A 12414-nucleotide genomic window follows, 5' to 3' on the forward strand; every position below is an offset into this window, starting at 1 on the left:
CCCAACCTCTTCCTCTTACTCGAGATCCAGGATTGGACGGACCTTGCCTTCCTTCCTGGGAACAGTAAATAGGTCTGAATAAAACCCCTGAAAACGTTCTGACTCTGGAACTGGTACTATGACTCGTGACTTGTGAGAGCAGATCCTGTACCACCCCGAGAAGACCTCGCAAACGACATAGACAGACAAAAGTTGGAAGGGAAGAACCTTGCTGGAGGCAAGGACCGAAACCCGATCTTGTAACTGAACCGAATCAACTCATGGACCCATTTGTGATGAATCAGAGGTCCACGGGTCATGAATAGAGCAAAGACGTCCCCCCACCCCAGGTAGGAGAGAGGGGGCACCTTCAGGCAGAAGTGGACTTGTCTGCGGGACCGACAGAACCTGCTTTTGACTTATCAGACCAGGTTCTTTTGGAACCTCCCGCGAAGTTACGGGTGGATTTTGATCCTTTATCCTTTCTCCTGTGATCTCAGAAGGAAAAGGCCATTTATGAGCTGAAAAGAAAGGACCACGCTTGCGACAAGGCTCCTTGCTCTTGGTAATCTATGGAAGCAGAGTACTCTTACCTCCTGTAAGACCTGTAATGATCTCTTCCACGGAAGCTCAGAACAAGCGGTCTCCTAAAAAAGGGAGATCGGTCAGTACTCTTTTGGAAGCCTAGTCCGCAGACCAGCATTTCAGCCAAATCATGCCACGGAGGGTCACAGCTGTCACAGACACCCTGCAGGCCAAAGGGGCCGTGTCCAGAAAGGAATCACAGATATATTGTAATCCATGCACTAACTGATCCGCCAGCTCCGTCAGCTCAGGAGGATGCTGACCCCCTTCCAAATCCTGTTGCAGAAGCTTTGCCCATTCCGTTTAGGTCTGGGAGACCAAGGTTTTGGCAAACACCTGCCTAAAAATTGAGCCAGCCACGGTAAAAAGTTATCGGACCAGAGATTAAGCTCTCTCGTCAACAGGGACCTAAAACGACGGAGAGTCCTCCACCGGTAGCAGTGTGGCTTTATTTAACCTAGAAACCTGAGAATTTACCACCGGTGGAACTGTCAGGTTTTTTCAAAAGGAACTCTTCAAAAGAATACCTTCTAGGCGCTTAGGTATCCCGACCATGCGTTTAGGGGAACCCCACTGAATTGCGACAATGTCGTCAAAATAGGTGGGAAAGGGGAAAACCTTAGTTGCCTTGTATGGTCTGTGGGTACCAAATTGCACAAACGCAGCATTAGTCCTGGAATTTTAAAGTTTCCTGCACTGCTACAATCAGTGCCTCCACAAGCGCCTTTCCATGCGTTGCTGTAGTGGAAGAGGATTCATCCTCACTATCAGAGCACTCAGGGGGTGTGGACTCAGACCCAGTAGGGTGACTCGTGTCCGCGGCGGAAAAATGAACCTCAGATACTGAGGAGACAGAGGATGCAGGTGAAGGCGGGGGGGGGGGGGGGGTGGCTTTTTGCTAGGCCTTTGTTGAAGGGCCATATCAACTTTTGACACCAGTGACTGCAAGAACGCCGTCATGGCTGCCAGGGCAGACTGAGACCAAGAGGGTCCCGCAGCTTCTGAGAGTAGGACACATGCTCCAGGGACTCCATGGTTAATCAGGGGCCGCCAGCAAAATCTGGGCGGAAAAAAAAAAAAAAAAAAATCGCTGTAAACCCCCCCCCCCCATATCGGTGGCACCACAAGTCCCAGCGCACCAAAATTGCTGCTTTAGCAGAAAGAGAGAGCTCACACCCACAGGGACTTACCACCACCAACTCAAGAGGGACACAGGGCGCAAAGCTGCATGCTGTGCGGCGATCAGAGAGGAAGAGGAAACGCAGGCACTGCCACTAGAGACCCACCGCCGAATCACCACTCCAGAGGCTACAAGAAAGTAGCCACCACATTGATTTCAATGGAGAACTACCAAAACATGGCCGCCGATACCAATAGCGGCCATCCACAGCAAAATAGTGGCGCCCGCGCGACTCCCGAGACCCCCAAAGGACCCTCAGGTACACACACCCAGCAAGGGGGGCCCTGTCAGGGACCCCTACCAGGGCATGTTCCCCAGAAAATAGCTAAACTGAGCAGCTGGTGGCGCACTCCCTCCCCCCTCCAGCCCCATCACCACTTAACACCTCAAACATGTAAATAGTATGACCAAACCGGGGGGGGGGGTGTAGGTAAGGGTGCTTGTGCAGGGGGACCCAACTAGTCAGGGGGGGCACCATTTGGGAAGGAAGGACACATGGGGGGCCCACCAACCGGGGAAGGGCCCACATTCATCCTGAGAATTCACCAGAAAAGGGGGACACTACTCACCACACCACCCATTGGAACCGAGCAGGCACTACTCCGGGCAGACCACCGCACCGCCTTGAAATGAGGGTGCTGCAGGGCAGAGGTATGCTGCGACACAGGTCGTATCCAGGGTCGTGACCAGGGCTATGCGTCCTCGCAAGACATTTAATTCGCCGGGCCAGCCCCCGTCCTAGCGTGGAGCTGCACTCGGGTCGCGCTCTTTGGCCGGACTGGGAAGACCGTAAGGATCTAGGATATCCAGTACGTCGCCCAGTCCGGCAGTGGATTGTAGTTCTTACCTTAACAGACCTGATAGTAGTTCAAAAAAAAAAATAATAAAGACAAAATTCTGTTTTAAAAGGAAAAAAATACTAGGACCAGAGATCCCAACAAGGAACTAGGTCTTTACTCCTGAATAGGCAGAAAAAAAACTGAAGTCCTATAGCAGGAAGTGGGAGTATACCCCCAAGGACTGCCCTATGTGCGTAGTCAATTTTTTTCTGCCTAGTGTCCTACTCCTGTAAGTGGTAGCATAACCCAAGGGTCAAGAAGATATGGAGCTGTGTCCGTCAATGAACGAAAGAGAAATAACACATTTTTTCGAATTTCTCTAATATTCTGTTCCACTGCCTTTTCACAAAGCACATTACATCATTACTACCCAGCAGAACAATGCCTTGCTATAAGAAGTCTGTGTTCTGCAAAAGTAATCCTGTGTCTAGCTGAACTGACCTCACAGAATGCAAATTGTGTTCCTCTAGAAGTTCTTTTCAGGATGTCTGTCATATAATGACTTCAGCTGATATTCAAGAACAAAATATCATAAATTACAAAGGTTTTTGTTGTTCCTTTTTTAATATTTCTCAAGTATGAGTCATATGCCAAATAATATATTCAAACACTGCCATGGTTTATTTGTTTTGATGATAATGCTGGCCAATGAGTGAATTAACCTATAACTGTATTTAGAGTGGATTTACACTGCTACAATAGGAACACAGTTCTACATATACATAAGAAATTATCTTTCTCCTTGAACCTTAATGGACTTACCCCATAAAACTGTGTTGTGAACAATAATTATATTCAACATGCTGTAACCCTAATGAGCCATTTAGATAATACTTAAAAAAGGAATAATTACTTCACTTTCATTAATTACCAATAAAATTCAAACCACCATTTCTTATGTTCTTCCACATGCCATGTTCAGGCAAGTGGTATAAAATTACTGTTGTGTGCAGTGGCTGTCTCTTCTCTTTCTATTGGATTGCACTTCTTTCAGATTCCTAGATTTGTCTCACTATGAAAATACTATTTTGATCGGATTGCTAATGCATTGAGCAGACTGCTCTTAGGCTGGCCATACACGGTACAAATGTATTTCATGCAACCAGTGTTGACAGGGAAACCAGCAATTGTCTTTTCCTGGCGGGGGAAGCCATCCCCACTGGTAGAAGACAGTGATTATCACTAGCGGCTATAGCAGCTATCTAGAGAATCCGTCAGGCTGGTTGTACTCAAGTTGATCGATCGATCAACTTGGTACATTCAGCCCCATCTATTAACGGTTCGAATCTCGGCAGTTTCCGCCTGCTGAACCACCTGGGATGTGTATGGCCAGCCTTAGTCTTACGGAGTTGTCTTTTATGCTGTTCACTAGAGAAGCATTACAAAGAAATGAGGGACTCTCCGGACACATTAAAAACATGAAGGGCTTCTTTTGCCAGCACATAGGTAATATGTAAAAGAAAAAATAAATGAATAAACTCACTGATTGCCAAGCAGCACCTCAGGTGCACAGTATTCAGTGGTACCGCAAAAGGTAGAAAACAACTTCCCAGGCTGTAAACGAGCTGCAGAGCCAAAGTCAACCAGTTTTATAGTGAAGTCAGGGGCAATTATAATGTTCTCATCCTTAATGTCACGATGCAAAATATAGTGACTGTGTAGATATCCTACTGCTGATACCAACTGCAAATAGACAAAAAAGAAAAAAGGCAATTTTATTTTCAATTCCTTCACGGGCTGTACTGAAACAGTAATGAGATCCACTCTTAACAAGCAGTGTGATTATGTGAATAGTAAAATTGGAAAACTATATGGAAAGAAACGTGGACTTTGGAGGCACTAAATACTTAAAAATATAACATTTTATTAAATAGTCTATATAAAACCATCAAAAAAATCACAAAAAACATGACGATATAATATCCCATACATAGAGGAAAACATCTTAAGTACAACATAGACAATCTTGGCAGTTACATTACTAGTAAAGTGATGAGCAGATACAAAACATTTGAATAACAGATCAAATCATTGATACATCACATCGAGACGATCCTGACCGAAGGTGACAGGAAGGTATACTGTCTTCTCAGGAAGATCGAACGATGTGTTAACACATAATCATAAAGTTCCGTTGAGCCATAGTGCTCGACATGTTTCGCGTTAAGCTTCCTCTGGAGCTAATGGAGCAATGTTCTGTATATGGTCAGCAGGTAATGACAATAGAGATAGAAAATGTAATAATCGGCAGGGAGAGTGGATGAAGGGTCAAAATCATCAACAGTTAGTGAAAACGCGTATAAGCTGCCAAGCATCATCGGTCAGCAGATATGGCATATAGCAAGTCAGCTGGTATGCCGCAAAAATAATATATGATGAAGCAGAATGCTCTGCATGGTACATAAGGTAAATCTATTTCCTGGAGGGGCCAATAATACACCCCCAAAGAACTCCATAGTGGTTACTCCCCATTCGGGGAGGGTGTGATTTACGGGTCAGGAGTTCTTTGGGGGTGTATTATTGGCCCCTTCCCACATTCTTCTGTGTTGTCCTTCTGCTTTCGAGGGTGTCAGATGCAGATGTGCCATATCTGGTGGGAATGCCAGATTTGTGGCTTCTGGAACAGCATATCTGCCCTGATTCATAAATGTGACAGGATAGTCAGTTTCCCAGACTCCTCATATAGCGCTTCTTAACACCCCTGGAGCTGGTATATCTAACTGTTTACAAAGCCTGATTTGCTTTAATTTACTAGGGGCTAAGCGGACTTTTGCAAAATCCTGGAAACAACCTACTGTATCCTTGGCACAGGCTAGACAAAAAATTACTTGGATCAGGTTACATAAAAATATTGTTAGCATCTTGCAGGACGTGGGCTAACTATATGCATGTCTCTCTAGTATGTTCATATATTTTTCCTTGGGCTTACGGTATGGTTTACCTTTTCTGACATCCGGCCCTTTTTCTTTTTCATTTTTCTTTTCCTTTTTTTTTTATTCTTCCTCCACTGTGGGCTTGACTACCCAGGAATATGATGGTTTTGAGCTTTACATGTTAGGCCTATTGATAACAGGGTGGTTTCTAATGTGTATGTAACTATTTGGTGGATGCACCCGGAGGAAAAATGTTGACCTCCACAAGGCTTGTTGTTTTCTTTATTTTTCGGAGTTTTTTACCGTGGGTGTCGCTATTCCATGCATCTCTTACATTTTGCTTAACTGTTGCGATGATACCAGTACTTGGGTACTGATGTCAGCCCTTTCCTATGTAAAACTTCCAATAAATATTTTGCACGTAAAAACACAAACTGTAAGTGATCTCACCTGTCGAAAGATATAGCTGGCAAGTGGTTCATCCAAATTTGGCTGATTGTCAATAAAGTCAAAGAGGTCAAGAGCATCTCCATGCAGTTCCATTACTAGCTGAAAAAACGCGTCATTCTCAAATACCCCCAGAACCTAGAAAGCAACATAGAAAAGGGTATGATAAAGAATGGATAAATATTCTATAGCAGCTTTTTTCAATCTCTTCAACACGGAGGAACCCTTGAAATAACTTTCTGGTCTCAGGGAACCCCTGCTAAAAATGACTACATCTAAAACTCATTAAACATTAAATGTGATGGTCAGTGGGAAGAATGCTCCTTACACTTGTTGCAATTGGGAAGAATACAGATAGCTAAAAAGATCAATGGTGTCAGTGGGAACTTATCTGAGAGCCATAAATTATTCATTGCTCAAGGAACCTCTAGCAACCTCTGGAGAAACCTTAGGCTTCCACAGAACCCTAGTTGAGAAACCCTGTTTTATACTGTATCAATATAAACATTTTCTACTCCTAAGATCCTTCCTATAGAAAAGGATTGAGTGTCATCACAGAGTTATGTTAAACCCACAATTTTGTATTATGATATTTATGCACATAGCCTCAAAATAGAAACAAATTGTAAATTACAGGGTGACCATACCCTATTACTAATGCTCTACATTCCAGAAATAGAATTAAAGGTTATTTATAAATATACTTACCTTAATAACATTGGGGTGCTGTAACCTGGATAAAATGGAAATCTCCTGTGTTACCCTCCCGAGTTCAGGATCCTGCACCCAAAAGTCATCCAGCACTCGATCTTTGCGAATAAATTTTACTACAACCTATTTTTACAAAGGTTGGTAAAAAAAAAAAAAAAAAAACATTATTCATGGTCATACATTAATTTTCTAAAGGGAAAAAAGGGGGTGCATAAACTGCGCTAACCAATCAAGTGTATAAGCTGCTGACACAAACAACTGACAAAAAGGTTGATACAACGGAGAAGAAAATAAAAGTGCAGCGCTAATGGGTAAGGAACTGCAACAGTTCTCAATACAAACAAATAAAATGACATATGTGATCAGTAAATGTGAAATCTGTAACTGAATACAATCAAAAGTCCTTATAGAGTTCACAATGGTAAGTGCACGTAGAGTAATCCAAAACAGAGAGGTGAATCTTGATACTGATATCCCATCACCAACACCAAATAAAATTGCGCTCACCAGATGCTGTTGACCCTGAATACCATATAGCATGAGGGTCAAAAACGCTGTTAGGATGGTATAGGATTCCTGAAACGATCTGCAACCACGGAAGGTCTCCCAGGTGTATATCCAGCAGGGTAGGTAGAAAGGATCACTCACAGAAATCCAGACCTCCTTTAGCCCTTATAAAGCAGGTTTCTGTGATGTCGCTCCTCCTGGCTAAATTCCAAAGTTCTCTGACTTCCTGTTTCCTCGCTTTGCCAGTTCTTATACTAGATCCCCCATGATCCGTCGAGCCTCTGTGATTTCAGGAATCCTATACCATCCTAACAGCCTTTTTGACCCTCATGCTATATGGTATTCAGGGTCAACAGCATCTGGTGAGCGCAATTTTATTTGGTGTTGGTGATGGGATATCAGTATCAAGATTCACCTCTCTGTTTTGGATTACTCCACGTGCACTTACCATTGTGAACTCTATATGGACTTTTTTGATTGTATTCAGTTACAGATTTCACATTTACTGATCACATATGTAATTTTATTTGTTTGTATTGAGAACTGTTGCAGTTCCTTACACATTAGCGCTGCACTTTTATTTTCTTCTCCATTAATTTTCTAAAGCTTGTAAGTGCAACAGTGGCCCACAGTCAGACCTAATAACGCAGAATGAGGCCCTAGGCTAAACAACAGTTTTGCCCCCTCAATGCCTTTGATTAACGTAGATAAGGACTGTCCCATTTGCATCGTCTGTACTGGCATGACCCCTCCCTATCGGACACCAACTGGTTACAAAGCTATCCTACCTTGCGAAGGGGCAGGCAGGTGCACAAATGCGCTATGCCAGATTTGCTGAGGAACATAAAAGTTGTGGATGGGACAACCCCTGGCCTTAGAATTCTGCTTAGCTTGCTTGTGGATGAACCAGCCTTGCCCCAGCATGCAAGTCATTACATTTCACATATGCTAACTGCAATCTATTACATACAGTATCTCACAAAAGTGAGTATACCCCTCACATTTTTGTAAATTTTTTATTATAGCTTTTTATGTGACAACACTGAAGAAATGACACTTTGCTACAATGTAAAGTAGTGAGTGTCCAGCTTGTGTAAGGGCTCTTTCACACGGGCGGTCCGATCAGATCCGCCTGTCAGTTTTTTAGGCGGATCTGATCGGATGCACCATTCAGCCCTATGGAGCAGCGGATGTCAGCGGTGACATGTCCGCTGACACCCGCTGCCATCCGCATCCGATCCTGTCTGTGAAATCTGGACGGATGGAAACCCTATTTTCCATCCGTCCTGGGGATCGGATCGGATGCAATCAGATGAGAGCGGACAGACGGTCCGCTCTCATCCGATTCCCCATAGAGAGGAGCGGGAGCTGTGACACCTCCCTCTCCACACTGCAAGCGGAGACGGAGCTGTCATCCGCTGGCTCAGCGGGGACCGCGGATCGATCCCCGCTGAGCATCACGGATCCGCCTACGGAGGCGGACCGTGTGAAAGAGCCCTTACAGTGTAAACTTGCTGTCCCCTCAAAATAGCTCAACACACAGCCATTATTGTCTAAACCGCTGGCAACAAAAGTCAGTACACTCCTAATTAATAATGTCCAAATTGGTCCCAATTAGCCATTTTCCCTCCCTGGTGTCATGTGACTCATTAGTGTTACAAGGTCTCAGGTGTGAATAGGGAGCATGTGTGTTAAATTTGGTGCATTGCTGCAGAGGTTGAAGGGGTTGGCCTGCATGGCTGTCGTCCCAGAAAGAAGCCTTTTCTAAAGATGATGCACAAGAAAGCCTGCAAACAGTTTGCTGAAGACAAGCAGACTAAGGACAGGGATTACTGGAACCATGTCCTGTGGTCTAGTGAGACCAAGATAAACTTATTTGGTTCAGATGGTGTCAAGCGTGTGCGGCAGCAACCAGGTGAGGATTACAAAGACAAGTGTGTCTTGCCTACGGTCAAGCATGGTGGTGGAAGTGTCGTGGTCTGGGGCTGCATGAGTGCTGCCGGCACTGGGGAGCTACAGTTCATTGAAGGAACCATGAATGCCAACATGTACTGTGACATACTGAAGCAGAGCATGATCCCCTCAGTTCAGAGACTGTGCTGCAGGGCAGTATTTCAACATAATTACGAACCCAAACCCCTCCAAGACGACCATTGCCTTGCTAAAGAAGCTGAGGGTAAAGGTGATGGACTGGCCAAGCATATCTCCAGACCTAAACCCTATTGAGCATCTGTGGAGCATCCTCAAAACGGAAAGTGGCCTCTAATATCCACCAGCTCTGTAATGTCATCATGGAGGAGTGGAAGAGGACTCCAGTGGCAACCTGTGAAGCTGTGGTGAACTCCATGCCCAAGAGGTTTAAGGCAGTGCTGGAAAATAATGGCGGCCACAAAAAATATTGACAGTTTGGTCCCAATTTGGACTTTTTCACTAAGGAGTGTACTCACTTTTGTTGCCAGCGGTTTAGACATTAATGACTGTGTGTTGAGTTATTTTGAGGGGACAGCAAATTTACACTGTTATACAGGCTGTACACTCACTACTTTACATTGTAGCCAAGTATAATTTCTTCAATGTTGTCACATGAAAAGATATAATAAAATATTTACAAAACTGTGAGGGGTGTACCCACTTTTGTGAGATACTGTATTTGAATACCTTGACCATGGGCAATTATCCCTGACAACAATATGAAATACACTCAATTTTCTTTACAAAAAAAAAAAAAAGACAAATCATTGCAAAACATCAATAAGAAAAATCTAAATGCAAGAACTGACCTCCTTTGCATCGTCCCTGTATTTTGCTGACCAAACAAAGCCAAAAGATCCTTTTCCAAGAGGGAAGAGTGTCTCATACTGCTGGTCATACTCGCCATCACAGGCCCCCAGTGTCTGAAGATCCTGGATCTCACTGCAATGTCCAGCTTCAGCACTGCAGCGGATCAGCTGAGAGATACAAGAGGACATACAAGGTCCTGGTTATACATCTTTAATCTTCAGATTTTTGTCTTTTAAGATCAACATACAGATATCTACTTGACTTAGGGAGAGAGTAGTTGAATGTAATAAAACGTCTGGCAGTTGAAACAAGCAGTTTTATAATTCGTAGAGATAAAAATAATATAACAAGTATCCAAATTATGTTGATGAAGGTAGCACATACGGACCACCATAAATTAAGCCTAGGTTCACACTGAGGCGGGTTTGAAATCGTGCAAGTTCAGCTGAACTCACACTATTTCAAACCGGCATTTTTAGTCCGACTTTGGGGTCAATTTCACAGACATCTGTGTGGGTTCCTGCACAGATGACTATTGAAATATAGCCCTCCGAAGTCGCCAAAAGTAGTGCAAGAATTACTTTTCGGACAGTGCCATTGCCGGCAATTGGCTCTGATTTGACATGTCAAAACGCATGTCAAATCAGACCAATGTGAATGTGGGCTATAGAATACTTTGCTCCATTCTGCCTGTGACTGCTTGATCACAGAGTTGTAAAAGCAGTCATGATCAGCACACACCAGGTCTTAATAATAGTAATGTAAGGCAGTGGTTCTCAATTCCGGTCCTCGGGACCCACTAACAGGCCAGATTTTAAGTATTACCTTGGGGGATGCAGACTAGAATACTGCAATCACTGAGCAGCAAATGAGATCACCTGTGATGTAATTTAGTTATCTTGCAAACCTGGCCTGTTGGTGGGTCCCGAGGACCGGAGTTGAGAACCACTGATGTAAGGTGTAAGGCTGGGTTCACACTATTGCAAATTGGATGCGGCTTTCGCCACATCCAATTCACATGTCAGGAGATTGTGACCGGCTCTCTATGGTGCCAGTTCACATATCTTCGGAGCAGCTGCAGTGCGAATTGCACAGGAGTCCTGTGCATCTTTGGGACTGTTTCAGGTCCGAATTCAGCCAAACATTCGGACTGAAATCAGACCTGAAACGGTGAACAGGCATGCACCAGACCCCTGCTGTGAGCCTCTCGGCAGTGTGAATCCAGGCATAAACAGGGGTCTCCAAACTTTTGACACGAAGGGCCAGTTTACTGCCCTTCAAACTTTGGGGGGGGGGGGGGTGGACTGTGGCCAGTGGGAGTAGAGAATGCCCTGGCATCGGTGGGAGTAAACAATGCCATAGACTTGGTGGTAAAACATATTACATCATTGGTGTCAGTGGGAGGAAGAGTGCCCCATCACTGGTGTCAGTGAGGGGAATAACAATTTGTGTAAGTGGGAGAATTAATTTCCAATTTCAGGTATCAGTGGGAGGAATAGCACCCCGTATCAGTGAAAGGGATAGAGCATCAAGGGCCAGATAAGGGCAAGCCAAGGGCCACATCTGACCTACGGGCTGCAGTTTGGAGGCCTCTGGTATAAAAGTAAACCAAGCTAAACAGCAACAGAGAGCCCCTACACCCACTCCTAGCTCCCAATCAAAAATGATTTTTTAAAAGCTGGAATAAAATAGCCTGCTTTGTTAAAAACACATGCATATAAGCAGCATCAATTGGAAAAGACGCCCGAAAACCCTCACTCTCTAACTGTACCCCCTATATACCTTGCAGTAAAGAGGAGCTGTATACAAAAAAAAAAAAAAAATATCATTGACATTACATTCATAGCCAATATCAATTTAATCAAAATGACCTGAATGTATATGTGCTTGCTGGCATCATCTGTAATTGTTTTTTCATTTCTACTTCAATATTAACTACTGAACAAGAGAAAGGACAAGCAGTAGTTAAGCCCTAGTATTTCACACTGAATGCGGCTTTGAAATCATGCTACTTCAGCAAGATTTCAAAGCCGCCGGTAAATGCAATTTCATGTGCAGCTTGCCAAAATCTGTGCGATATCATGAATGTTTTGGAGAGGAGGTAGTGCGCATGCTCCTAAACGGTCCCAGAACAGCAGCGGCAATGTTGACAGGCTAATCTATCCACCCTCCAGCTAGTGGAGGGCACTGGGACTTGGAATGTTAGCAGCAGGAGCCCTGCCAGGAATACACTTACTTGATGGTCCTATCTTCCTGTACCTTCTTGTAAGTGTTTTTTAAACTGTGTGATACAATAAATTGCTTGCATACTGCATACTGCACTTCGAGGCATCTATCCTTTCTTGTTCTACTAGAGTTGCTTCTACTCCTATGAAGACCCATGAAGCAGAAGCGCCCTATCTTTCCCTTGCTGTCAATGCAAGTACCCTTCAGTGCCTGGCAGGCCCCACGGCGCTTCCACCTTCGCCTGGTCTCCCTTCCAGGTTCAGTGCCTTCAGCAATTTAAATGATT

At 44.3% G+C, this 12414-nt stretch overlaps 1 protein-coding gene across 2 annotated transcripts in view; it reads right to left on the reverse strand.

Moving 5' to 3' along the window:
- Nucleotides 1-12414, reverse strand: part of PASK (PAS domain containing serine/threonine kinase) — a 181408-nt gene that overhangs the window by 39710 nt on the left and 129284 nt on the right. For both annotated transcript variants that reach the window (XM_082251172.1, XM_082251171.1), the window contains exons 12-15: nucleotides 9902-10069; nucleotides 6612-6737; nucleotides 5907-6041; nucleotides 4067-4266 (exon numbers count right to left, since the gene is read on the reverse strand). In XM_082251172.1, coding sequence (XP_082107298.1) covers nucleotides 4067-4266; nucleotides 5907-6041; nucleotides 6612-6737; nucleotides 9902-10069 — 629 coding nt within the window. The remainder of the gene's footprint in view (nucleotides 1-4066; nucleotides 4267-5906; nucleotides 6042-6611; nucleotides 6738-9901; nucleotides 10070-12414) is intronic.

The sequence above is a fragment of the Pelophylax lessonae genome (genome assembly GCF_965119305.1).
Source record: "Pelophylax lessonae genome assembly, chromosome: 3".
Lineage (NCBI taxonomy): Eukaryota > Metazoa > Chordata > Amphibia > Anura > Ranidae > Pelophylax > Pelophylax lessonae.